Below are 26,880 nucleotides of genomic sequence, written 5' to 3'. Positions count from 1 at the left end.
CCGCCGTGATCGCAATTGTCTTCGCTACCTTGTGTAGTCCTTACAACACCCCCTCACACTCGCCTATGTTGTGCTTTGACTTTTACCCCTCCTGTAGTTCCTGTTCCCCTTCACCACCTCCCTCTTTCTGTCTGGTTGTCTTGCCTGCAAAATTCTTTCGGTTAGTATTACCAATATTTCTCCTCGTGTTGTTCAGTCCTTGCCCCCGTGGAGGGTCCCCCTTCCTAAATTTTGTAAATCCCTGACGCACATCGCTAAATCTTTTACCCCTCCTAAAGTTCTGAAAAGCCTTTTCCTTGAGCACTTTTCTTCACTCCCGCTCCATTTCCATCTTCAACGATGGGTCTAAGTTTGCAGATGGTGTAGGCTACTCTCTTGTATTTCCCTGACCACACCTGTACGTGTCGCCTGCCTCCAGAGACTAGCATCTTCACGGCAGAACTATGCTATTCTTTATGCTCTTCGTCTATTGCTTTCTCGCTGTCACTCCTCCTTTGTTGTTGTAGTTGACTCTCGTAGTGCTCTCATGGCTCTGGAGTACTTTAATCCAGTCCATCCGGTGGTAGTCGAGATTCAACATTGGTTGTTTCTTATCCCCAGTAGATTTAAGACAGTAGAGTTTTGCTGGGTTCCCAGCCATATTGGCCTGTCTTTTAATGAGCGTGCGGACGCTGCCATTAAGGAAACTATCTGCATTTGTTCCATCTCCCGTAAAGGTATTCTTTATTTCGACTTTTACCCAGTAAATCATTCCTCCATTCTTGCCCGTTGACAGGGTTGTTGATCTTCTCTTACTGGTAACAAACTGCCCACTCTAGTGGTGTGTCCCTGTGGCCTTCCTCCTACCACCGTAACCGGCGGCGCCAACGGCTCTGGCAAGGATGCGTATCGGCCATACACGCTTAACTCGGGGACACTTCATGAAGCGCCAGTCTGTATAATCGGATCTAGGAGTCGTCATCAGTCGATGAGAACTGGCTCGATGCTGTTGTCCTCCCTGTTCGGAAACCAGGGTCTCTCAGGACATCCCCTAAGGACCTCCGCCCTATTGCCCTCACGAGTTGTGTCTGCAAGCTCTTTGAACCTATGGTTAACGTTCGTCTGAAGTGGTTCTTAGAACACTATCACTACTTCTCCCCTTCTCAATTAGGTTTTCACAAGTGCCGCAGCACAACAGATGTCCTTGTGAACTTGGAGGTCTGTATTCGTACTGCTTTTGCCGCGAAGACCTCCGTTGTTGCTGTCCGTTTTGACCTGGAAAAGGTTAACGACACTACCTGGCGGAATCATATTCTGTCCCAACTTCATTCTTTTGGCCTTCGTAGGAATCTCCCTCTTTTCCCCAAAGTTTCCTCTCTCGTCGTTCCTTTGGAGTGAGGCTTGGTACCACTCTCTTCCCCTTTTCGGCAATACGAGGGTGTACCCCAAGGTAGTCTTTTGAGCAATACTCTTTTTCTGGTTGCCCTTAATAGTCTTCTTTCCTCCCTTCCTTCTGGCATCTTCTCCGCTCTCTATGTCGACGATCTTACCCTTTGCTGTCGGGGTGATGATTCGCCTCTCCTTCAACGGCGGCTTCAACTTGCAATTGATGCCGTGTCGTCTTGGGCCACCGATCATGGCTTCAAGTTCTCTACGTCTAAGACTTGTGCTATAACCTTTACTCGGAAGCATGTCGTTCTTCGTCCCTCTTTGTCACTTTATGATCGTCCCCTTGAGTACAGGGATTCCACTAAGATTTTGGGGTTAATCTTTGACACTCATTTATCTTGGTCACCCCCATATCTCTTATCTCCGAGTTGAATGCTCTAAGGCCCTTACCCTCCTTAACATTTTGTCCCGTACTTCTTGGGGAACGAATAGGCGCACACTCCTCTCTTTACATTCGCCTTTCGTCCTGTCTAAACTTGATTATGGTGGCCCTGCTTACTCGTCTGCTTCTCCTTCTACTCTTCGCCGTCTTGATGCTTTGTACCATACGCGCCTCATCTGGGTGCCTCATCTCTGGGTTGCGCCTCATATCTGGTGTTTTTCGTTCGACTCCCACCCACAGCTTGTATGTTGACACTGGCTTCCTATCATTCCAGGACCGCCGTGATCGCTACTGTCGTCGCTATCTTGTGCGGTCCTTACAACACACTCACTCTCGCCTCTGTCGAGCTTAGACTTTTACCCCACCTGTAGTTCTCGTTCCTCTTCGCCACCTCCCTCTTTCTGTCCGGCTATCTCGCTTACAGGATTCTCTTTCAGTTCGTATTTCTAATATTTCTCCTCGTATTGTTCCTTCCTTGCCGCCTGTGGAGAGTCCTCTCTTCCAAAATTTTGAACATCCTTGACCCGCATCATTAAAGCTTTTACCCCTCCTACAGTTCTGAAACGCCTTTTCCTTGAGCACTTTTCTTCACACTCCCGTTCCGTTTCCATCTTCAACGATGGATCTCAGTCTGCGAACAGTATAGGCTACTCTGTTGTTTTTCCTGACCGCACTTATGCGTGTCGCCTCCCTTCGGAGACTAGCATCTTCACAGCGGAACGTTATGCTATTCTCTCAGCTCTCCGTTTCCTGTTTTCTCGTTGTCAATCCTCCTTTGTGGTTGTAGTTGACTCTCGCAGTGCCCTCATGGCTCTAGGGTCCTTTAATCCTGTCCATCCCGTGGTCGTCGAGATTCAACATTGGCTGTTTCTTATTTCTAGTAAATTTAAATCTGTAGAGTTTTGCTGGGTTCCCAGCCATGTTGGTGTTTCTTTAAATGAGCGTGCGGATGCTGCCGTACCAGGCACAGGGATCACATGCCGAGAACCACCCATGCCTGACGCAGCTTGGGAATACCTGGTCTCTGGTAGGCGCTCCTGATTTATAAGTGTCATGTGGTACCCAAGGTCTGGAAACTTCCAGGTGAACAGTGTTGGGGAGCCACTGATGGAACCCCTCACTGAACAAAATACAAGACCTCAAAACTAACATAATTGTAGGGCTATCTTAAAATAATCCACCAACATGGTCAGTGAAATTACTAGTGGTGGAAAACATGAAAGAAAATGTATGATAAAAGCTGTGTGTGAAGGAAAATCAAATATAGCTTATACTTTAGCATGTTATAACTTATACTTTAGCATTTTAAGAAAGATCTCGTCAGTAATTTTCAGATTTTTCCCTGGAATATTGAAGTTGGACTCTTCCAGGGTGACTGAGACTACTGTTTTTTCTCCCTCAAAGGTCGTCATCTTGAGGGCATGTCTCACGGTCTCCTACACCTGTAATTAACAATGTGTAGCTGTGCAAAATTATGAATATTGGAAACAAATTATATATACAATTTCTGGAAAAGTAATAGAGAAACTGCAGTAGTTCCTAATACTTGTACCAAGTATGTGCCTCTCTCCAGTACTGCTCTAGGTTCAACCAGTCGATTCAGTGCTCACAAAGATCATTTTTCATACCGCTCTCAGGTCCCAGCTGATGGTCAAGGCGCGGAAATGATCCCGGATCGAAGTTCCAGAGCCTTCAGTGGGGAATGTGTTGTGTGTAGTGCCACTGGATGTGAAGGTTGGGAGCATGATGCCCTCCCTGGGTAGCCTGCCTTCATTCCATTCCCCAGAGTTTTGTCTTTAGTTTAAAGTTAGACTTCAACCCTAGATCTTCATCCTCCAAGTTAGGCATGACACCCAGGATTTCTAAGAGTTTCATAGCTGGGATAGACTGAGGTTGCTGGCTGACCTGTCTTAAGGTCTAATCCCTGGGGCAATTGGACCATTTTCGTCTCGTTAACTCAACCTACCTACACATTTTCACAGTCCTGCCCTCTGTTATGGAACCTGTAGTCCGCTTTAACAGCTCTACTGCAAAATAATGTACATTTTAACTGGGATATATGACATTTAATAATGCGTGTGTTATTTCATCATTTTTATTATCTAAAACATTTTAGAATTTAAGATAACGCTTGGCACAGCGTGACGCCACGAGGGGAGAAGACGTTTCTGGAGTCGTGTTACCCAGGAGAACTAATGGAAAATTACCTGATTGTACATTCACCACCAATTTCAGCTTGTGAATGATCAGCACCTCATTCACTGCATAAATGTCTTAGGTGAAGCTCTGCTTCAGGCCTCGCCCATTTGGAGCAACTATCTGAATCTGCAAAGTTGATTCAAATCCGGAGTTTAGAGTAAGCACAGACATTTGATGAAGCGTTGCAGTTTGGGAACCTTCACTCTACAGCTTCAGTTTTTTCCTACTGCCAGTTGGTGAGCCGACTGACCAAAGTAGAGAGGCTGACCTTTGGTAGACGACTGTAGCAACTGTAGTCTAAGTGGACCTTGCGAGGAGAATGCCCCGCTCTTGGTCACGTTTGAGACTACATAAAGCTTGTGATTCATTGAGAAGTATTACAGAGCATGACTGAAGCAGCGACGGCTCACCTTCAGCTCTGTACTTAAGGGTGGCACCGGAGAAGATGGGAGACACAAGTGCGGTTATGTTGGTAAGGTCCTCCAGCAGAACAAGAAGAATGCGATATAGACGTGACTGTTAGTGAAGGAGTGGTAGATAGGCTAGCAATACAGTGGAAGTCACTGCCAGTGAGGCAGTAGGGGCACGGAGAGGATCAGCAGGGAGGAACTGGGGAAAGAGCAGGGGGCAGGACCCAACACAGCAGATGTCGAGCCAGCAGGAAGCCCCTTCTGCTCACTTATTCGTTTCATCGACTGAAAAAAACAATTTTAAGATATTATTATATGGTATCCTTCCGAACTATGAAGGTGTTATAATAATTATCTACAACATTATTGCATGATTACAACGTGCCCGTCCTCACTTCAAATCAATTACCACGAGAAACTACACAACCCTTCAAACCACCTGGATAGTTATACAGATATTTTTGTGATGATCTGAAGCATATTACAGTGCCAGTAATAGTCTACATGTAAATTGGCAAGTGAACCTTAGTCAAACAGATTATTCTCAAGTTATAATGTATTTTATTATATATCGTAAGTTTAAAATATACAATGTGAATGCTTATAACATTTTTTTTTACACATTTAGTTTTCTGTAAATTTAATTCAAGGGCAGACAAACTGTTTTCGAGTTGCATACTTAACATTTATTTATTTATTTATTTATATGTATTCAAGAAGGCACATAGGGTTTATGAGAGAACATAGCATTGATGTTTTTACATTCTTGTAAAGCCACTAGTACGCATAGCGTTTCTGGCTGGTCCTTAATCTAACATAATTTCAAGTAGGTAATTTCTAGCAACATTGAAACAATATTAACAGCTACAATGTAAGAAAATTTGACAAAGATTAGTAGGTACATTAAAGTAAAATTTGAGGATTATCAACTGGTAGATTGTAGCATAATTTGAGGATTATTTCAAGGTATAATGCCGTAAAATATGCGTTCAATATAACAACATGATATAAGATAATAGCAATGATTAGAATGGTGAAGTTGTATGGCTTAGGCACATATACTGGGAGATTGGGTAACACTAGATACAGTGCAAGTTTAAAGCACTAGGGAGGAAACTATGAAGATGAAATTAGGTACTTTTTGGTTTTATTTTTGAATACGACAAGAATTGGACAGCTTTTAAATTCGTTAGGGAGTGAGTTCCATAGACCAGGTCCTTTTATTTGCATAGTGTTTACACAGATAAAAGTTTGACTCTGGGGATATCAAATATATATTTATTTCTGGCGTAGTGATTATGGGTTCTATTACATCCATCCAGGAAAAGTTTCAGATCAGGGTTTGCATTTAAGAACAGGGTTTTGTAAATGTAAATGGCACAAGAGAATAAATAAATGAAAAAAATAAGTAAGTCTACCCAAACGTAGATAATCAAAGAAACACGATTCTGGCAGCATGGCAAGCGACCTGCTGACGTAATCAAGTACTTCTAATGTGCAAGTGGTCAGTGCGAGGCCGGACCCCATCAGCGACGTTACGCTCCCCACCACAACACTTCGTGCAGTCATTACAAGGTATCTTTAAGAACACGGAACGTCTCATTAACTGGTAGGAAGGCAAGTCTCATCGTATTGAAGACGGGAAACCAACTAATTAACAAGTTAACCCAACTCGACCTAACACAACCCAACAATATATAGTTTATTTAGCTAGTTAACGAGCGTTATAGAGATGCCAGTTTTCACTCTGACCTTCACCTAACCTAACCTAACACAGTTTGACCGATAACCTTAAAAATATATATATTATTTAATTGGAAATAGATTTGTTTTAACAATGTGATTTGATCATAAGCCAGTAGATCACAGCGACGTTAAAATAATTTTTTTTATGAACACTTATTGAAAATGGTTACTTATAAATTATATAATGTCCAAGATTGGAGGACAGATGCTTGCGGCTAACCTCGTTAAACTTTTGCAAGATCAGTGATGATTTTAGCGTCGTAGAGAGGTAGGGAGATCTTTGTCGGCCCACTACGCACCTTGCTCCTTCAAGACTTCTTCGGATGCGAAATATTCTGACTCGAAGCTACAGATTTGTGCATTTGCATTAATATTTGTTTATAACTTGGCTATTGACATGTAACATGGTTGTTCAGATGAAAGCTCTTAATGTGTACAAACATTTGGTTATGGGGATAATGTGCTGGGAAATGGTTATTGATGTTCTGAGGGAGGGGGAGAGACGGAGAGGGTGTTTTCTGTGGAGGTATGTTGTTGTTAAAGATTCGCTACTTGAAACAAAGTTCCAAGTAGCACGGGCTATGGTCTGTGAGGTAGTCTCTCCAGGTAAGTAGACAGGGTGGGTTTTTCAAAGGGTTGGGGATGAGGATTTCTTTGGGGATGGGATACAAGAATGTCCTTGAAGGGGAATAGGCTAGTCCTAGGCAGGGAATATCTTGGCTCTGAGGGATAGGGGGAAGGGGTGAAGAGGGGTACCCGCAGGTACGCGGGTGGACTGTCTTAATCATAAAACAATGTTTACATAAATGCCATCCTTAAATTCCTAGTGAAAGCGCTATTCACAATAATAACCACAGCCGCTTCCTCGCATGAAATATGTAGTATAAACCACACCGAGAATGATCTTATTTTCGTTAAGCTGTCAAGAGTGATTCAACAAGTAGCGATGACGTAGTGACTACACTTGAGGGTCGTCTTGGAACCCTACTCTTTTAATTATGTTTGTTGAATACAAAAGTTTATCTGTAATATTTTAGGACAATTAAGTCGTACAGTACCGACTGAAATATAAATGTCTTAAGTATGTGTCGAGAGAGACTGTGCAGCGATTAGTGCTGTCGGCCCGCAGCAGATTGGACCAGCATTTGATTTTCAAGCAAGAGACATTTGGGCTAATTTCCATAAAGCTGTTGGCTGTCGCTGAACGGCAAATATAGGTACTCCGGAGTGAGTTAATTGTTGAGTTGCATCCTGGGGAAGGTCCGCCGAATAGGCTGCCATACCCTGACAATGGTAAACAATTAATAAACTGGTGCTGTTAATTAATTTTTGTACTGAATCAGATAATTGTAGCAGATACAATCCTGTTGGCAGTGTATCCTCGTCCCTCCTTATGGTGGTCGGCTTCATAGTTACTTGAGCCACATGTAATGGAACTTCGCCAGAACACGTTTATAAGAGGATCAATTGTATCCCATGGACATTACCATCAGAGATGGGGAGGACAGATCAGAGATCTTAAACCTGTGTAATGTATGTACAGCAAGAGGTCACCTACGACAGGAGCAAAGTTATCTCTCAAACTCCATCTGTAATTGATTATTGCAGGCAGCGGCGGCACCCTACATACGCGTCCTGTGAATAGTGAGACACAACCATTACAAAGGGAAGGTCCAACACTCCGACCTCAGTGGATGATTAACATAGATTTTCACACATTTTATGTGTCCTTGAATTTAATTATAAAGATTGCTAGTAACACTAAGTGCCATGACAATATATTGATTTTTTAATATTTAATTCATTTATTTATACTATAATTGCAATAGGTTGCATGGTAATATTGTTTGTGGCTTTATACAGCTTTCACATTTATCACATAATTTCATTAATCTACTAGGAAATATACTTAGTCCAAGAATTTCAATGATTTTATTAGCATTCAAGTGAAACATAATTTCGTAGAACGCAAGTTTTGAAGTCTCTAAAGGATACACTTTTACAGTTTAAAAAAAAGTTAAAATTATTTAATGCTCTGTGTATGAGTGTGCGCGCGCTCGCGTCCACATTTTATGATGTTTTCGTCACGTGCAAACTGACCCATTAGAGGCGATCGTAGCAAAGTCGTATTAGAGCTGTGACGAGTTTGTCAACAGAATTCGTCACCTGCCCCATACAAGTGTTTTGTTTAGCACATTTACTTGTGGTAGTGGCAGATCATTTCGTGTATCTTGAGGCCAATATCAGGTGGGCTGACATTGTTGTACATGATTATTATAACACGTTTATTGCTCGGAATGATGCTATACAATAATGATAACTTTATATGTATTTAATGTGTCAGTGAAAGGAATAGATGGGCAAAGAGTTGTAAATCTGTACAGAAATGTAGTATATAAACTGTACGTGAGAGAGGAAGTGTGAGAGTACCGTTCATACGTGCATGCGTGAGTGTGTTTAAACCAATTAAAGTTAGTCGAGGCGGCTTACGGCCCCCATATACCCAGCCTGGGAATGGTGGCAGAAAGGTTAGTCACACAAGGTAACATCGCCGGTCTTCGGACACTTGACTCCCAAGAGACTTGGTTCTATACAATGAGTGAGGGATATGGTAAAATGAAAAATCTTCTGATATATTAACGAAAACTGGCGCTCTAAATTTGTATTGAGCAAGTAATTTAGGCAAGTGACTGCCGATATTCAGAATGGGTATTTTATCCATTTCTCACATAGATAGTGGTACGAATATGAACGCACCTTTATCCAAATCTTATGTCATTCCAATGCAAACCTAAAACAGTGTACATGATCCAACCCGTCCTCCAAAGGTTTCCCAACGTCAAGTTGGGTCAGTTTAACGTGTCCTAACCTACAAAGGATCCCCCCCCCCAAAAAAAAAAGAAAAAAAAAGAAAAGAAAGACAGTGTCGATCACTGTCGCGAGCCGCTTCCATTTTCTAGTACAATTTTTGGACTTGTGTAACGCATACGATCCAAATGCGACGTTCTTTGTAAGAGAACAGGTTGCATGGTCTCCAGAATGAATTGGGCAAATTGTTCACACACATACACACACGACTTCCCTCCATTTCCAGAAGCTCGACGCCTCCAAACCCAGCCACCACTCCAGACTCTGGGGAATTAAGTGCCTTTACGTACTACCTAGATGCAATCTGAATCACTGTTTAATTCCCTATGGACATTTCCCCAATTTGCTTTAGTGTACTGAATTTGATATTAATATTTAAAATTAATACAGATTTTCTACATGCAGGTACCATCACACACAACTGCACTGTTCGACCACTCGGAATAACCAGAAGCACCACTCGCAGCCTGTTGATAATGGTGAGAATAAATATCTTGTTTTATTTAACGCCGTTTGACGAGGACATTTTCAGACTCGTCACATACCTTAAAAGGCTGGCTAGAGACTAGCTCGAGCCTTCCAGGACCCAGAGCCATAATCTACCTTGGAGCTCGGAGATCAAAATTCAACCCAAAACGGAGAAAAAAAAAATTAAGCGCATAGACACGCAACTGTTTGAGATTGGTAATCCTGAGGAAAGCAATGTAAAAAATTGTTGCTGTTGGGTAATCATGACAGCTGTGATGAGCAGAATGACGTCCCAGGCCACCTCCTTCACTTTAATGGCTCCACCGGGTACACACATGCACGTGTACGTCCGTCCGTCTGCTCGGCTTATTTTTAGTTTCATGCCTTTAACTGTGGTATTGACCCCCCATTGAGTTTTGTTTTGCTAGGTGGCGTTGCTTTAATTTATTTCAAGCTTCAAATTGTTGACACCTGGTTTGCGTACACATTTTACCCAGCTGTGTACAAGGGGTTCCTTCTCGGAGGTAGAGTTTTCCACGACTTAAGAATTGACTCCTTTAAAGTTAAAGTATGTTTATTGAGACAAGAAATACATCTCAAAGGAATAGAGTAGCTTAGGCTATTTCTACCCCCCTGACTCCTTTAGTCGTTTAATGTTCAGGTAGTATGGGTATTTGCTTTGAGTATTCACCTAGTTGTATTCACTTAGTTGTGCTTGTGAGAGATGAGCTCTGCTCTTTCGACCCGCCTGTCAACTGTCAATCAACTGTTACTAACTACTAACTAGTTTGTTTTTTCTCCTCACCCCACACCAGGAAGCAGCCCGCAACAACTGCCTAACTCCCAGGTACCTATTTACTGCTAAGTAACAGGTGCAGCAGGGTGAAAGAAACTGTCCCTTTTGTTAATGCTATCACCGGGAATAGAACGCGGACCCTATGATTACGAATCCAGATCACTGTCCACTCAGCTATCAGGGGCCTCCTAAAGTGGGGCCTGTTAGTGATAGCCACACAAACACGCAGCTATACTATCAGGCTTAGCTTTGGCACGTTCATTTGGACCCTGCACTCAAGTGTTCATTGCCCGGTTAAGGGATCTTGTCCGTAGTTGTGTATTACCTCCCTCGTCGGGCGGGTCAGGTCGGGGTTGGTGTTGACTCAGCGCGCACATTTCCCTGCACCTGTTCTGCCAGCTTCCCTGCGGCCAGTCACCCTCGACCTTGGGGTAATGTAGTTTTATTGTGTGTAAATTTTTAGCGAAATTTTTATAGCCGCTTCGTCTGCCTCTGTTCCAAACTCTTCTCATAAATTTTCCAAAGTGTGATTCGGTGTTCTTGGCCTCCGATGGTTACTCTTACTGCCTCTGCCTGTTTTGGATTAAGGGTGTGACACCCTTAATCCTCGGGTGTGTCGTCGTTTGCTGGTGTACGATTTCTTTGCTGGCCAAACCATCTTATTGTGTGGTGGCCTGTCAAACTGGGACTGCGTTGAGAGCTTGCACTTTGCTGTTGTTTTTGACACTTGTCCAATCTGAGGTTTCTTCCTTGGCCAGCTTTGGTTCACTCGGCTTTTAAAGTTTTATTATGGTATCCTACGTTGCCTTAATGGGCATGGAAACGCTGTGCATATCAGTGGCTTCAGGCATTGTATGTACTAGCTCTCTTAATCCATCATTGTTTGTAACTCATTTTCAATGTATGTACCTTTACCTTAACAACCATCAACGGAGCCTTCTACTTAGTCCCCATCCTTTTTTTGGATGTTCCTAAAATATAACTATAGAGCTTTCCATTCACCTGGACTATATTGGTCTCGGACTATATAGCACATGGAAGAGGTCAGGATAGGGATTTGGGATGGGACAGGGGGAAGGAATGGTGCCCAACCACTTAGACTGGGCGGTAGAGCGATGGTCTTGCTTCATGGAGGTCAGCGTTCAATTCCCGACCGTCAAAGGGATTGGACACCATTCATTCCCCCCGTCCCATCCCAATTCTTTATCCTGATCCCTTCCAAGTGCTATAAAGAAGTAATGTCTTTCTCCTGATAGTTTCCTTCCCCTAGGTTGTTCCTGGTGGTTTGGCATCCCAAATATCAGAAGCTACCCTTACTGACGCTCAGTTTTTAGTCTCGCACTCTACAATTGAGAAGCGGGACCAGAGAGCTGAAGCTCAACCCCGCAAGCAAAACTTGGCGAGTCGAACTAGGCAAGTACCGGGTTCTGGAGGGATTTTGGGTCCTTCATGGAGTCGTCTTCGTCCACGAAGGATCTCGAGGATCTGAGGTTTTCACTGGAGGCAACTCGTCTTCAGACCAAGGCCATTCCATCCAGCGGTCGACCCCAAAGATGCATTCACAAATTTTAACATTATTCATTCAGAATCGAAATTTTCTAATATATATTTTAATATTATATATTTGCACACTGCATATTTAGGCATTGGTTAGATTAGGTGTTTAGGTTCTGTTGGCGATTATTTGTATTTGTAATAAATGGGTGAATCGTTTACAGCGTTTTGCGCACACGCGCATGAATGTGTGCTTAACAAACGTGACATGACTAAGCCATTGCCTCGCTAGGCTTTTTCTTTTGTCTGGTATTAGATTTCTCATCGCCATTTAGCTTCATGCTGTTTTCCTTATTTCTACTTCCCTTTTTTTTGTATTTCATAAATACCTTTTTCTTGCCCTATCTTCCTTCCCTAACTTCTGATCATACCTTTAACTTTTTCTCTTGGTCTTCCACTCTTTCAATTACTTCTTACTGGTCGAGGACGGACCGGAACGTCGTCGGTTCATCATCATCAGAGCTCTGGTCCTGGGCGTCAACTCTTCAGCTGCGTTGTTGTGACTCGTCTACTCTTCTTATCCCACCCACCGTCAGTCTCTCAAGACACGTGTCTCCCACCCATCACATCACCCCCTCCCCCCACACGCAACTCATCACCATCATACCTTCCACCTTGTCCCCACAACTCCCCAACAAATCAATGTCAACTTCCAATTTGTTTTATTTACTTTAATGCAAATATGTGAATATTTTACATGCAATCGTGTCAGTTGTAAAAATTGCATGCATACCTTTTTTTTTCCCCCATTTATACTGTACCATCTTTGTGGTTTTCCCATTTGGGAAGCTCACTTCCTGTCAATGAATGATTATATGTCGGTGATGTCTTAGTACCATTTATGCAAAGAAACTTGCCCATCACAATGATTGTTTCCTGCCAAATAATTTTTAAGTAGCCTAACTCAGGTCTCAAACACTGCAAGAAATTGAGTCCCATACATTATTTCCACCCACGACACCTAGACCCTAATTAAAGTCGTTAACCTTAAAAAAAAGTGTGTTCATGCCTTTGAATTTCTTTTTGGGATTCGGTACAAAATTTTGTACAGAATTAAGTGATAATGACTATTTAATACATTGACACATTTTCAACAGGACAGTGACGAGCCAGAGACGTGTAAGGTTTGTCTAAGCAACTACAATGAAACTGTCCGAAGGCCGTGTACTCTGCCTTGTGGCCATACAATCTGCTCACAGTGTACTAAAGATGCTGTACAGAATGCTCTTCTCATCTGCCCGAGCTGCCATACTGAGCACAGTGCCACAGCTGATGCTCAGTTCCCAGTTAGCTACAGTATGGTGGCCTTGCTCAGGAAACTGAAAGGTATTAGACCGACGTCAGTGGCACCAAAGTCGGTTAAACCTCAATACAGCTCAAAGCGCAAGGGCAAAATGCTACGGTCCTTGACGGAGGAGTACAGGAGCAAGATAGAGAATCTCGTGTTTGGCTGTGAAGAAGCGCTCTCTCTGATGAGTGACTACCAGCGGCAGCTGACTTACTGGAAGAGTCATCACCAACAACTGGAAGACGGACTACATGATCTGCTGGAACAGAACAAGGCTGCAATGAAGCCGCTGGAAAAGGAGGTTATCAGTGTTGCAAATATGGCAACAGAAGGAGAGGAAGGAAGCGAGCGGCTTAAAGCCATGGTTGTGCACCTTGAAACACTCGACACCGCACAAGAGATAGTCTCGACCGTTGATGTATATGATCTGTATTACAAAGAGATTGAACATTGGATTAAGAAGTGCAAGGAACGCTTCCCGGACGCCAGCACTGTCCACACATCAATTAAGGTATGTTGCTGATCAGTCCTGCCACTGACTTGCCTATAGGTCCTTACAATAGTTTTAATTATAAAGAGTTAACGCTTTTAGAATATATTGGTAACAGTGCATTTATTTAAAATTTTCATGGTTATCATCACCCGGCATCCGTGTTCAATATTTTTCACTTTAAGAAAAAAAATATTGATTTTCTAATTTTACATACTAACCAATAACATCCATTTCGTAGTGTATGTGCAGTGGTACAAGATAGGCTCCATTATTCGTTTAGTTTTTAGTTTATAAATAAAGTTTTAGAGGTACCAGTGGTATCTTTCTATTTCGCAGTGCAGTAAATACTGTTTTGAAGTTTCTCGATCCCTTAACTTGTGCAGATTACATCACAACTCTTTGGCTTTGTAAGTGCCCCATAAGCCAGAGTTCACTGATCGTAATCTCGGCCTACCTTGGTTTTCTTCAGCTTTCCTAGTCTTTTGTTTTTGTTTTCCTACTTGATTATCACTTAGTACTCCAGGAAACAACCAAAGTTCACCATGTAATTTGAAGTACAGAGGTGAAGGAGATCCGTTGCTGCTCCAGTCATGCTCTGTGATACTGTTCAAGGAATCCCAAGCTGTAGTGTCGGACGTGACAAAGAGCGGGGCATTTACCTCGCAAGGTCCACATAGACTACAGCTGCTACAGGCTTCTACCAAATGCTAGCTTCACTATTCTGGTCAGTCTGCTCACCAACTGGCTGTAGGAAAGGATAAGGGCTGTAAAGGGAAGGTCCCCTGACTGCAACTCTTTATTAAGTCTGCATCTGCTCTAAACTCTGGATTTGGATCAACTTTCAGATTCGGCTAGTTGCTCCAAATGGGCGAGGCCTGGGGGCAGAGTTTCCTCTTAACATTTATTCAGAGAATGAAACGAGCTGATCATCCACGAGCTGGAATTGGTGGTAAATGTACAACCAGGTGACTTTCCATTAGTTCTCCTGGGTAATAAGACTCCAGAAGCGTCTTCCTCCCTCGTGGCGTCACGCTGTGCCAAGCGTCATCTTAAATTCTAAAATGTTTGGGATAAAATTAAGAAAGATGAAATAACACCGTTTTATTAGATTTCATACATCCCATTAAAAATGTACATTTTCTGGCAGTAGAGATATTAAAGCGGACTACAGGTTCCATACCAGAGGGCAGAAATGTGACAGTGTGTAGGTAGGCTGTGTGGATGAGACGGAAATGGTCCAATTGCCCCAGGGAATAGCCCTTTAGACAGGTCAGCCATAAACTTCTGCCCATCCCTGCTCTGAAACCCTTAGAAATTCTGGGTGTCATGTCTGACATGGAGGATGAAGATCTAGGGTGAAGAGCAAACTTTAAAGACCAAATTCTGGGAGCTGGAATGGCAAGCGACCCATGGAGAGGGTATCCTGCTCCCAACCTACACATCCAGTGACACTACACACAACACATTTCCCACTGACTCTGGAGCATCGATCCTGGGTTATTTCCGCACCTTGACCAGCAGCTGGGACCTGAAAGCAGCATGAAAAATGAACTTGGGAGCACTGGTTCCACTGGTTGAACATGGAGCAGTACTAGAGTGAGGCACATACTTGGTACAAGTATTAGGAACTATTGTAGTTTACTTCCTCTATTACGTGTGCAGACATTGTTTATATTTTGTCCAATATTCATAAGTTTGCACAACTCCACATTAATAATTACAGGTGCAGGAGATCATGAAAGAAGCTCTCAAGATGATGACCATTGAGAGAGAGAAGACCGTAATCTCAGTCACCCTGGAAGACCCCCGCTTCAATATTCCAGGGAAAATTCAGAAAATTACTGAAGACCTCTTTCTTAAAATGTTAACTGTAAGTATAAACTATATTTGATTTTCCTTGACACCTCTTCATCATGAATTTTTTGTTTCCAGTACTAGTAGCTTCACAGTTGACCATGTTGGTGGATTATTTTAAATTAGGCCTGCAATTTAGGCCCCAACGCTGTTCAGCTGGAAGTTTCCAGACCTTGGGTACCACATCACGCTTGTAAATCACGACCGTCTACCAGAGACCAGGTATTCCCAAGCTGCGTCAGGCATGGGTGGTTCTCGGCATGTGATCCCTTTGCCTGGATCACCTGTTTGGTTCTTGAAGACGTCGGGTCCTGCTAAACCGTTTATATTCTCTAGTGTGGAGTGGTTTAGACTGGCTAGCCACAGACGCTCTTGCTGAATGTCTCGGACTTACTCGAAACCAAATGTCATTCTTACTGCCTCTGTTTTAACTGCCTGTGTGCCTGAGTCCAAGAGGCTCCTTGGTCTCCTGAATTCGTTCCCATCCCGGGGATTTTTTACCCTTCTGGAGTTGGGTCCTGTTTGAGTTTCGTGTCTTGCCTTGTTGACTTGCAGACTTTTCCTTTTGAGAGTTTTGGCACACTGCTTGCAGTCCCTGGCGGTTCTTGAACACCGTGCTTTACTCGTTGTAGTGGTACCGCGTCCTGAGGTACCGGCCTCTGCCTCTTGTTGCACGTTCTCCCTTGAAGTTCCCTGCCAAAGGGATTCTGGTGCTATCCCGGAGGTCCAAACACACCACGGAACACCAGTGTGTTGTAGAGTAAGTAGTTTGTAGACGAACCTCTACCAGTCCAGTTGGTAAGAGTCGAAGTTGTACTAAGTCTCGCTTTAGAGGAACGACTAGAGGAAGTTTTCAAGGAAGAGCTAAAGATTGCCAAGGAGGCGAAAATAATGACGTGGGGGTGATAATGTATTTCCAGGTATTTTCATAAGCCTTTTCCAGGTCAAAAGAACAGCATCAACGGAGGTTTCCGTAGCAAAGGCATTACAAATGTAGACTTCAAAGTCCACTATTAGTAGTGCTGTGACACTTGCGGAAGCTAAGTTGAGAGAGAGAGAGAGAGATGTAGCAATAACTAAGAACCACATCATGCGTACATTGGCCATACGTTTAGAGTGTTTACAAATGGAATTCGACAGGGCAATGGACCAAAAACCTTTAGACCCTTGAGCACCGGGTTTCCGAATAAGAAGAACCACCTCAAGCCAGTCTTCGGGGACTGATGACACCTCCCAAGTACGGTTATTGATATTCAGCAAATACTAAAAGGTCCACCGAGGGAGATGACGGTGGAATCATTGAGATGACGGGGCATCTCATAATGAATGGCGTCTGAGAACTGCTGCCGTAGAACTGCAGAGGGTCAGAGCAGATTGAAGTTCCGATTGAAAGGGTATTACAGCGGAGCTGTTAGAGGGCGTGAAAGTCGAAGGGACGAGGTGCTTATGAGTAAGGAAAGCAGGAAGAGTAGTAGTACTGAAGATAACGGTTGAAAAGTGTGAACTCGGTTCATTTGCACCCATCACCGGCTCTGCCACGACACAACCACAGATGGTTTATCTCTTAAGGCGATATTTCTTGCACAAATTTACCTATCATAATGTTTTCCTTCCAGATCTGAGGGAAAAAAGTGTCTACTGTAATAGACAAGATTTCCAATTTATATGCTTAGCTGTACTGATGTCCCTACGGGCAAGAGCGCACTCCTTCCGAAAAACAAATACAATTGAGCGTCTGTCGGCATCATTTCCTGGCTGCACGTTTACAGCGTACATCCCGAATTTCAACAGGGAACGTGTGCGCGCCGCGGGACGTATAGTGAGGAACAGTGGAGAGCAGTGTCTAATAAACTGTTGTAAAAAAAGGAGGGGGCTCGAGGGAAACGCATATCAGATGTGTCAGAGTAGCGCCGAGGGTGAATATATTTCACTCTTATCAAACTGTCAGAGGGCAAGATAAGAAGGTAGAAAGAAAAATAGGTTGCAAGGATGGGGAAATAGTCGGTTATGGAGGTCATAAAGAACCTTATGTCAGGTTTATATAAATAGAAGAGGAACAGAAAATTATCAATACAGGAAAATTTGCGAGTGCTAGAGTCAACAAGACTTCGACGAAGAGAGGACGAAAGGTGTTAGAAGGTGGCCTCGGGTATTTGTCAGCTTTAGCAAAGACGGTAGAGTCGCGAAGGTGGCGGGAAGGGGAATAGTAGAACTGGCAGTGTCCGGCGAGGGGCGAGGCACTGGGAATGGGGGTGATGGACAGAAACGGCAGTGTGTACTGGATCAAGAACAGCACAGAATAAAGTTAGGGAAGTTATCATAACGAGGCAAGTCGACTATACCACTAAGATGGGATGAGATACAGGCAGTGCAGGAGGTAGGATGTGGGGGTTGGACTGGACTAGACTGAAGGTTTTCGTTTATGACCCAGACACAGGCGTGCCAGTAGCAATGTTCTGTGCAACAGTCTCAGGCGGAGAGAGTAACGAGGGCAGAAAACACACAGACGGCTGGGAAGAGTATGGATTATATTGGCCTGGACGGACAGGAGGACCAAAAGCAGGGAAGGGCCGAGAAGAAGTAAGGGTTCGAAAGGTGAAGATCACAGCAGATAGAAGAGAGCAGGTGGAAAAGTGACACTAAGACAACGAGGAGACTGGGAAGGAAGGGTGGAAACGCTGGTCAATTATCCCTTAGGAACACCCTCGCCTCCAGATCGCAGAGGAGTGCAGGTGTCAGGGTTTAAGGCTTGGAAATGGTTGTGGAGCTAAGACGGGGGGGGGGGGGGAAAGTGCGGTGCAACGGTCAAGCATATGTCATGTTTGAGAAAGAATTAAGATGGTGAGCATGGTGCCTCACCTTGGGAAAAGATGTACGATCAGTGTGTTAAGGATGGCTTGCTCAAATTTATAGTGCATGTACGTGTAGGAGGCAGGGTGGGCTTTGTCGCAGTTGATGCAGCGAGCTTAAGAGAGAAGAGCAGTCTCGTCTTAGAATGACCAGGGTCACCACACAAGGGGTAAAGGAACATCTTTCTATTGCACTTCGAGGAATCGTGTCAAATTTTCCAATGCCTATTAATGAAGAGAGGAGAAGGGGATGTTTTCTTGAACGGAGAATCGGTCACTAGGAAGAATTACGGAAGATGGAAGAGTCCGACCCTCAATTAACTCCTCGAAGGAGATGAGAACGACCACGAGGGAGTCGAGTAAAGGCATCAGCCTGGAATAATCTTGCACCTCGAGGATATATTCAAACTGCAAATCATTGTTTGAAGTTCTTTACAACCAAGACTTGTCATTATGACTTACTCTGAAGAATTAATTTCTTCGTCCCCCCCCCCTCCCCCCTTGTCGCTCTGAGAGTTCCCCTCTGTATGAAGATTCTGATGAACTTTTGGGGTTGATTTTCGGCTTAGTTTGTCTAGATTACTACGTATCTCTTACCTCACTTCATGTTCTAAGGCCCTTACCTTACTCAATCTTGTCCCATACTGATGGGACAAGACTGGGGAGCTGATGGACGCGTACTCCAATATTCGCACGCCTCTCTCGTTCTGTCTAAACAGGGTATGGATGCCGTGCTTACTCCTTTGCCTACCATTCGACTCCTCGTCTTGATGCTCTGCACCACAATGGGTTACGCCTCGGCTTTGGTGACTTTAGTTCTTCTATCCTGAGCATGTATGTTGAGACCAGCGTCCTGTCTCTAAAGATTTGTGGTAAGCGTTACTGTCTTCGCTGCCTCGCACAGTGCCTGGAACATCCTCACGCTGGATTGTGCCATGCCTTTTGACAGTTACCCCCTCAAGTGGGCCCGTTAACTACCTTCCTTTGTCCGTACTATATGTCTCGCTTGCAAGATTCCCTCTCGGTTCACGTTAGCAAAGTCTTCCCTCTTGTCGTTCCATTCTAGCCTCCCCTCCCTCCACCCAGTGCAGAGCATCCCACTTGCAAAGTATTGCAAGACCCTGACCCACAAGGTATAAAGGCTTCAACCCCTCTTAGTGTTATGTAATATATTTTCCCTGAACCTGAATCACACTGACTAAATTCTCCACTGAGCTCTGCGACGCTGACCTTAGCTTAGTTGCCAAATTAATCTTCAAATATGATTACTAAGTAAAATCCTGTACTCGTCACAGAAGGTGACTTATTATTCCAAAACAAATGGTAAATTATCTAGATAGTTGAGTCAGGCTAATTACAATATTCAATAGCACCTGAATTTCACTAATTTACATGAATTAACAAGCAAGCTGGCAGGTACATATTTTCAATAACGAGATACCATATTCTCACTGAAGTCAAATGCCTCTGTCAACATACTAGGCTTATTCTTTATTCTCAAATGACGTTAATTTAACATACGTAGTTAAACGAGGTTGATTATTCCTACAATTACTTTAATAACTGAATTCTTCTACATTGAGAAATTATTCTCACAAGGCACATGTGATCATCATATTTGAGCCCTCCGGTGCTCAGATTCCCTGGGAATGAACCCTTTACCAACTCCCAGGTACACACTACCTTTTGCCTCTCAACTAGAATGTGCTCCTGTATACAGTTCATTTAAATACAAGACATCACCCAAATCAACAGTTTAACTGTTACACGGACAGTCATTCAGAACCCTGTATACCACATATGTAAGACCAATCCTGGAGTATGCGGCCCCAGCATGGAGCCCGTACCTTGTTAAGCACAAGACGAAGCTTGAAAAAAGTTCGGAGGTATGCCACTAGGCTAGTACCAGAACTAAGAGGCACGAGTTACGGGGAAAGGCTGCGGGAAATTCATCTCACGACACGAAGACAGAAGAGTAAGGGGAGAGATGATCACTACCTACAAAATTCTCAGGGGAAATTGACAGGGTAGATAAGGATAAACTATTTAACACTGGTGGTACGCGAACAAGGGAACACGGGTGGAAACTAAGCACCCAAATGAGTAACAGGGACGTTAGATAGAACTTTTTCAGTGTCAGAGTAGTTAACAGGTGGAATCCATTAGGCAGTGATGTGGAGGAGGCTGACTCTATACACGGTTTCAAGTGTAGATATGATAGAGCCCAGTAACCTCAGGAACCTGTACATCAGTTGATTGACTGTTGAGAGGCGGGACCAAAGATCCAGAGCACAACCCCCGCAAGCACAAATAGGTCAATAAAATCCCTACCCAACATTAAAAAACCTAACTTCTGTGTGAGGGGTGATAGACTTCTCTTCTCCTGCAGGCTGTTTCCAGGGTAACAAGAAGTCAAGGTGTGGGAGATCTGCCAAAGGCCTGCGTCAGGTAGAGTCTGTCGGCTGTGCCCTGCTGTTTCCGTTGCTCCCTGTAGTTGGTCGGTCTCTAATCTCTCTAACTCGCCCCCACAATCATGTATGTCAACCTGCTCTTGCTCAATTATGAGTTGCCATACACGCTTATTTCACGGGCACAACGCCGCCCAGCTCCTTATTGTCCCTCTTTGTCGTGCCCCTCCTTGTGAAATGTCTTAATTTTCAGGACGATCGTGTCTTGCATTCCTAATGTCCCTAGAGGCCATTTTTCCCTCTATATAATTCTTGGTGACTCGGATACCACCGAAAGCGCTCTCCTCAAGTGCTTTTGTTCTCGAATTGTAATCTTCAGTTATATTTAGTGCCTTGTGAATATCGAGAGACTCTGATGGTGCTACACAGTCATTCCAGATGAGGGTCTTTTGATAATTATACTGCACAGTAAAAATTAGCGGTGGATGACGTTCTGCACAGTAGTGTGGTGACGGGGGGGGGGGGGGGGCTGACAGTACAGAGATCAGTGGGGCTGACAGTACGTATAAATGATAATAGGACTAACAATGTTCATGGGTAATAATGCAGCTGATACTTTCCATAGGTCGAACACCTTCGAGATTTAAACGAACCCGTCAAGAGCCTGCTGGAGGCTGGCCGGGTCTTTGCTGTCAAGGAGTTAGCTGATGACACTTACTACGCAAGGATAACATTAAAAGAGGGGAGACTGTGCCTTCATTCACTCGCTAACCAGCCTCTGCCCGCCTTTGCTGCTACACTCAAGGTAACTTTATTATACATTTCGTCTTGCGTAGTAGATAAATTTGTGTGGTAGGTCCTCGAAGCCTGGTCGATGACCAGGCTGCGGAGACGCTAAGCCCCGGAAGCACCTCAAGGTAAGGTAAGGCCTCTACAGTAGCTTTCAAAGCTTGAGTACTGGTATTGCCAGAGCTTCGGAAACCACACTAGGCCTCTTAGATCTCTCAAGATCTACCAAGGGTTGGTACCAAAGCCCGAGGCGAGTGGAGCCTAGGGATCAGAGATATACCCAAGACCAAGACAGAAATGTGAAGAATCAAAGCAAACAACTGGTTGCAATAATATAACAACCTGTGGCAGCCATGGCGCACGATCATTGCTGCGAGCTAAACCTAACCATGGATGACCTGGAGGACTGGCTGCCTCGTCTATCTTGCCATCCAGGCATCTTGGTCTGGGCTAAAGTGTCCCTCCTGCTCACTTTGTAGTTTGGCATTCTATTCTTCCTTGCCAGCCTTTTCCCTTGGTTGGGGCTCTGTACAGCTTTGGCTCGTGCACTCCTGGGTCATGGTGGTGGGTGTGGCAGCTACGGCTGTTTCATCCACAGTTTTAAGAGTATCCTTGAAGCCAACCTTTAATCTGGCAGAACCCCGGTTTTGTGGAAATGTCGAGAGGGCTTTCCCGTAAGTTGTTACAGGTCGGGAAACTTCCTGGCGGACCTCGGTGCAGCCCGTCCTTAACAACAAAGGCCAATTGCTAATTAATCCAGCTGTCAAATTCCCAGTTAATGAATGAAAACTGTTTAAACAAGACTCGCAACTGATGACATTTAATTTTTTCTCGAGAAATGCTTTGCTGATGACCTCTGTGTTCAAACGACATCGCTGTAAGCAAGTTCTTCAGATACAAATTATCACCAACAGAGATCCTAAAATCTAACGTACGACTAACTATATATAGAATTTCATTATATAATATATAAATAACAAACCGATTTTTTACACACGCTTAAAATTGAAGAGTGCGTCGTGGGGGTTGGTTAGTCTTAACGATTCTGGCCTGAGGACGGGTTGCTCAAGAGCTCCTCATTCTAACCCTGTTTACATCTTTCCATGGAGTTGTTGTTTTTACCGTGGAGATGTTGTTTTTTAGATTTAGCTACTCGGCACGAAATGTCGGGCTATCGTGAGCCCGTAATTGAGTTCTGCTATTCGCGATAACCTTATTATTGTGATATTTGGGTCAAAGTTTTAAATGGTTTCCTCTTTCTCCCATTTTTCCGCTTCTGTTTTAGCGTACTGGTTTTAGTCTTGATTTAATAACATGGTGGCTGATATAGATGTTGTGTTCACTAGTGTCCTGTTCTTCAACCACTTTTCTAATCATTGTAGTCGTTGTGGCTTTTTGCATCTAACGCAGCTGCTCTCGTTGGATTAATGTTGAGTTTGATGTGTAGGGCTTCAGTTGCTTCACATTACAGTAAGTAATGCAATAGTTGCGCCTCTGCATCTGTTCCAGAGATATGACACTTTTTAACTACTGGGTTTTATTACCATGGAGCTTTTGCTGTTTTTTATTTTTTTTGTAAGATTCGGCTACTCGGATCAAAAAGATCCAAGTAGCTCGGGCTATGGTGAGCGCTTAAGTGAAAGCTCTTTGGAGTCATTATCTGTATCAAGAGCTGATATTAGAGATCTAGGGATGGATGGGTGTCTTCATGGTGGATTTCAGCCTTAGAGGGCTGGCTGTAACAGTTATGGAACTGGTGGGTTAGTGTAGACTTCTACGTTTTCCGTTTCTTCTTTGACTGAGCCGTGCTGTCGTTGGAGTTTAGCGAGGTGGCCTCCATGAGGTCTTGTATCAAGTAGGTGTCGTTTTTGTGGTGCGGCGGAGGAGTTCCTATTAAGATTTCCTCGAGTGAGGAGTCCGTAACCTCCGTAGTTGGTGATTTCGTCTCCAATCCTGCAGTAGGCTCAGGTGTTGTAGATTAGTGGTAGAAGCTATTTCAGGAGCGTTAGTGGTGCTGTTAATATTTGTAGACAGCGCGTCTGCTAGCACGTCTGCTGAGATGGTGGTGATAGTGTTGGGAGCTGGAGAAGGAAATGTCTGTTTGTGCCGCCCAGGTCTTGGGTGGTATCTAAGGAACTTTCGGGGTAATGTGTATGCGACTCGCGAGGTGAACGGATAATCAGAACCCTGGGTGACCTGGGTGGTAAACTGGTGGCGGTAGTGAATCAGTTAGGGTAGTTAGTCCGCGGCAATGATGGTTTGCCTTGGTTTACCTCCGGATTGCTGCATTTCGGTGAACAGTTTTGTTTTGAGTCTACACTTTCTTGTAGGTATTTTCTTTGTGTAGATATCAGCTCTCTAGGCTTCCCCTTGCCTCATTACGATGAGCTACATTCTCGTCTTGTCTCAACAGGTCAGGACAGGTCTGAGAGGCTTGGTTCAGTTTGTGACCTGTCGGTAAAATCTCGGTAAAAACATTTAATCTCGGCAACTGAGAAGCCCACAAGAAAAAGACCTTTCATTATATTAAACACTTAATATTAAGTTCAGACATTTAGGCATGTTATAAAATGCTAGTAATTTATTGGTTTAAATTGGCGTAAAAATTGTACAATTATAATACATTTTTTTTATATGCAGCACGGATACGTTCTGGACCTTCTGAACCACTCCTCCACCGTGGCCTTTCTTAACCTGGCATGTGACGGGTCACCAATAGGACAGGTTGACATACGGATGAACCATGACAGCGGCCTGGCCAGACAGTTTATATTTTTGTGCACTGGTCAGCAGGGCTATACTTACTTAAACACAAAGCTTCTAAAGATAGGCAAATATTGTGAAGGGGCAAAATGTATCGTGGGAGGCGACTATGAGTGGAATGATGGATCTGGAGGAAACCCAGTACTGTTCAACCTGAAGGGTGAATATGGGAAATTTCACAATGTAGGAGATGTTTGGGCACTGTTTTGGCCCGACGAAGATCATAGCTCTCAGTTTTGCATCTGTACTAATAAAGGTCGTAACAATGAGTCTGATGGCATATTTGCTCGGGTGGAGAAGGGTATGAAGGTGGTGCTGGCAGCAGCCACATACATGTCTTTGGTGACTGTCAGGGACTGTGGTGTTGTGTTGTCACAGTAGGTCTCTCCCACTTATCTTCACTACCAAAATGAATGTAATATCGCTACCCTTTATTTGTAACAATTAATGCTGTAAATGCAGCTATAAAGTTTTTGGCTTGGTGTACGTTAGGCCTGTGTATGTATACACACGAAACCTGTCGATGTATACATGTATAGCCTGTGCGGGAGCGGGAGTCTAGACATGAAAGGTGAAGGCTTAATGCTTTGTGTCTGGCATTTCAATTTAGTTTACTCAATGTGAGGAATAACTATTTACACATAATTAATAAGAAAGGTGATTCAGTAGTGTATAGGCCTACAATGTATTACGTTCAACTATTGTCTGGTAATGTCGTCCAAAAAGATTCATACTGATATGCCAATTTTTTTTTTTTGTCTAGATTAATTCCAAACTAAATATATATAATATATAAAAAAATTTACAGCCTTTGTAAGACAACCGGGTGATGACTATTGATGAACATAAGACGATAACCACACTTCAAGGGTTAATTATCACCATGTCCTGTCATCAACCTGTGTCGTCATAGATTCCATATCCCCAGTCTTTACTGTCAATATCACCCATGTCACCATAATATTGGTACCTTGAGTGCTGTAATCATTACTTGTGTGTCTTCAGTTGTCAATTACTCGGTCACATTTGCTGTTAGTCATTCATACATTTCCATCAGTCGCCACCACCTCAATATCACCATGCCTTTCTATTTTCGCATCTAACCATCACCTCCTACCAGTTGAGACCCATAATTGGGTTCCTTAATGACCATATTGAGTAATAAAATACTAAAGTCCCTAGAATATCTTATGGGCAAGTTGCATTCTGTATACTTTGCATCATGACAAAAAATGTTTAATCTCATTATCCAAAATGCTAACTGTATAGATTCTAGTAAATGTGTAAGACACTCGACATTTAATTGTTGACCCATTTGGTATTGACTGCACCTGCAAGAATCTCTCACGTCTCAGTGTGGTGGTGATTACTCGGGTCGAGCCACCCCTCGCTGGTGTTACCAAACAGCAACACTAATTTATGCTAACCACATCCAGACGCAGAGCCGTGTAGTGAGCACAGTGATCCCTGCTGTCTGCCTGTCACGTCATTTTTGTATAGATTCAATCTAGATGAACAGTTTAACTTAAATACCGGTTCTATATTAAGTTTGTAATAAATTGGAAGAGCTTTAATTGGCAGCAAATTAATTTAGGTTTATGTAAAGTGAAGATTGTCAACGAATGGGTTTATTTACACCAATAAACATTCACATGGAAACTAACTGAATTGGCATTACATTACTTTAAATATTTAATGTAAATTATTTAACTACAAACAGATCTAGACCTTAGAGATCCCGGACAGCTGGACAGTAAACACTATAGCAGGCAACAATATACTTTATATTTGAAATATGTTGCAATATGATGAGACGTCATTGGGATTCTGTGGTGTAATCTGGTCAGGCTAGAGGCAGAGTTTGTAGGGTGAGAAGGCTTGGGTCGAGGCTGGTCATAGGCATTACTCGGGACCGAGCTGTGGTGATACTGACTGAACTAGGTCAGCCTTGCTTAGTTCAATTGGTTACATACCCCTTAGTACACGTACACTAGTACATGTAACCACTAGTATTTATTTAATTGTTTGGGTATATTGTCACTGTCGTTAAGTTATTTGGTGCTATTGTAATTTAGTCAGTGGCTGATGTGTAATTGTTAACTTTCATATTTTCTTACAATTTTATAAAATAAATTAATAAATTTTTCAGTGTAATTATTAACCTTTGAGGCCAATGTAGCCTTAAATTCTCAAGTAAATTTCCTGTTTGACTCTTGTCAATATTTCCCCCATGCTAATACGAATGTTTTCATGATTCAGTCAAAGGATGGGAGACGCCAAACGAAACAAAGGATGATAAAGTATATTTCGATGCTTCACCTTGACACCATTGACTTAATTATTGTGCGTTCAGTCAGCCACTAGTCTCCTGTAATTCACATATTTCCTTCATAGAACAACCATGAGGATTTTGTACAACTGACGTGTGCCAAAGTTGAATAAACTAAACGCTTATTACATCATTAATGCTTATAATGCATTCTTTTTGAACATGGCATATGATAAAGTATTGCAAAAGTTCTATATAAAAATTATTAACATGACAATTATTCATGGCTGCACAGATAAACTACTGACCAGGATTT

The 26,880-nt window shown here is 43.2% G+C and overlaps 1 protein-coding gene across 2 annotated transcripts; it reads left to right on the top strand.

The window, feature by feature from the left end:
- Positions 1–5,856: 5,856 nt before the first annotated feature.
- LOC123745771 (uncharacterized) lies at positions 5,857–26,440 on the top strand. 2 transcript variants are annotated; one of them, XM_069321834.1, is made up of 6 exons: positions 5,857–5,994; positions 9,439–9,512; positions 12,949–13,650; positions 15,356–15,502; positions 21,369–21,548; positions 24,173–26,440. In XM_069321834.1, the coding sequence occupies exons 1-6, from the start codon at positions 5,913–5,915 to the stop codon at positions 24,674–24,676; spliced, it is 1,689 nt and encodes a 562-aa protein (XP_069177935.1). In that variant the 5' UTR covers positions 5,857–5,912; the 3' UTR covers positions 24,677–26,440. The 2 variants fall into 2 exon arrangements, with proteins under 2 accessions (XP_069177935.1, XP_069177936.1); XM_069321835.1 differs by having other exon boundaries at positions 5,984–6,036.
- Positions 26,441–26,880: the final 440 nt, after the last annotated feature.

The sequence above is a fragment of the Procambarus clarkii genome, chromosome 10 (genome assembly GCF_040958095.1).
Source record: "Procambarus clarkii isolate CNS0578487 chromosome 10, FALCON_Pclarkii_2.0, whole genome shotgun sequence".
Classification (NCBI taxonomy): Eukaryota; Metazoa; Arthropoda; class Malacostraca; order Decapoda; family Cambaridae; genus Procambarus; species Procambarus clarkii.
The sequence above is the reverse complement of the archived record's forward strand: the minus strand, read 5'-3'. Positions and strand labels throughout refer to the sequence as shown.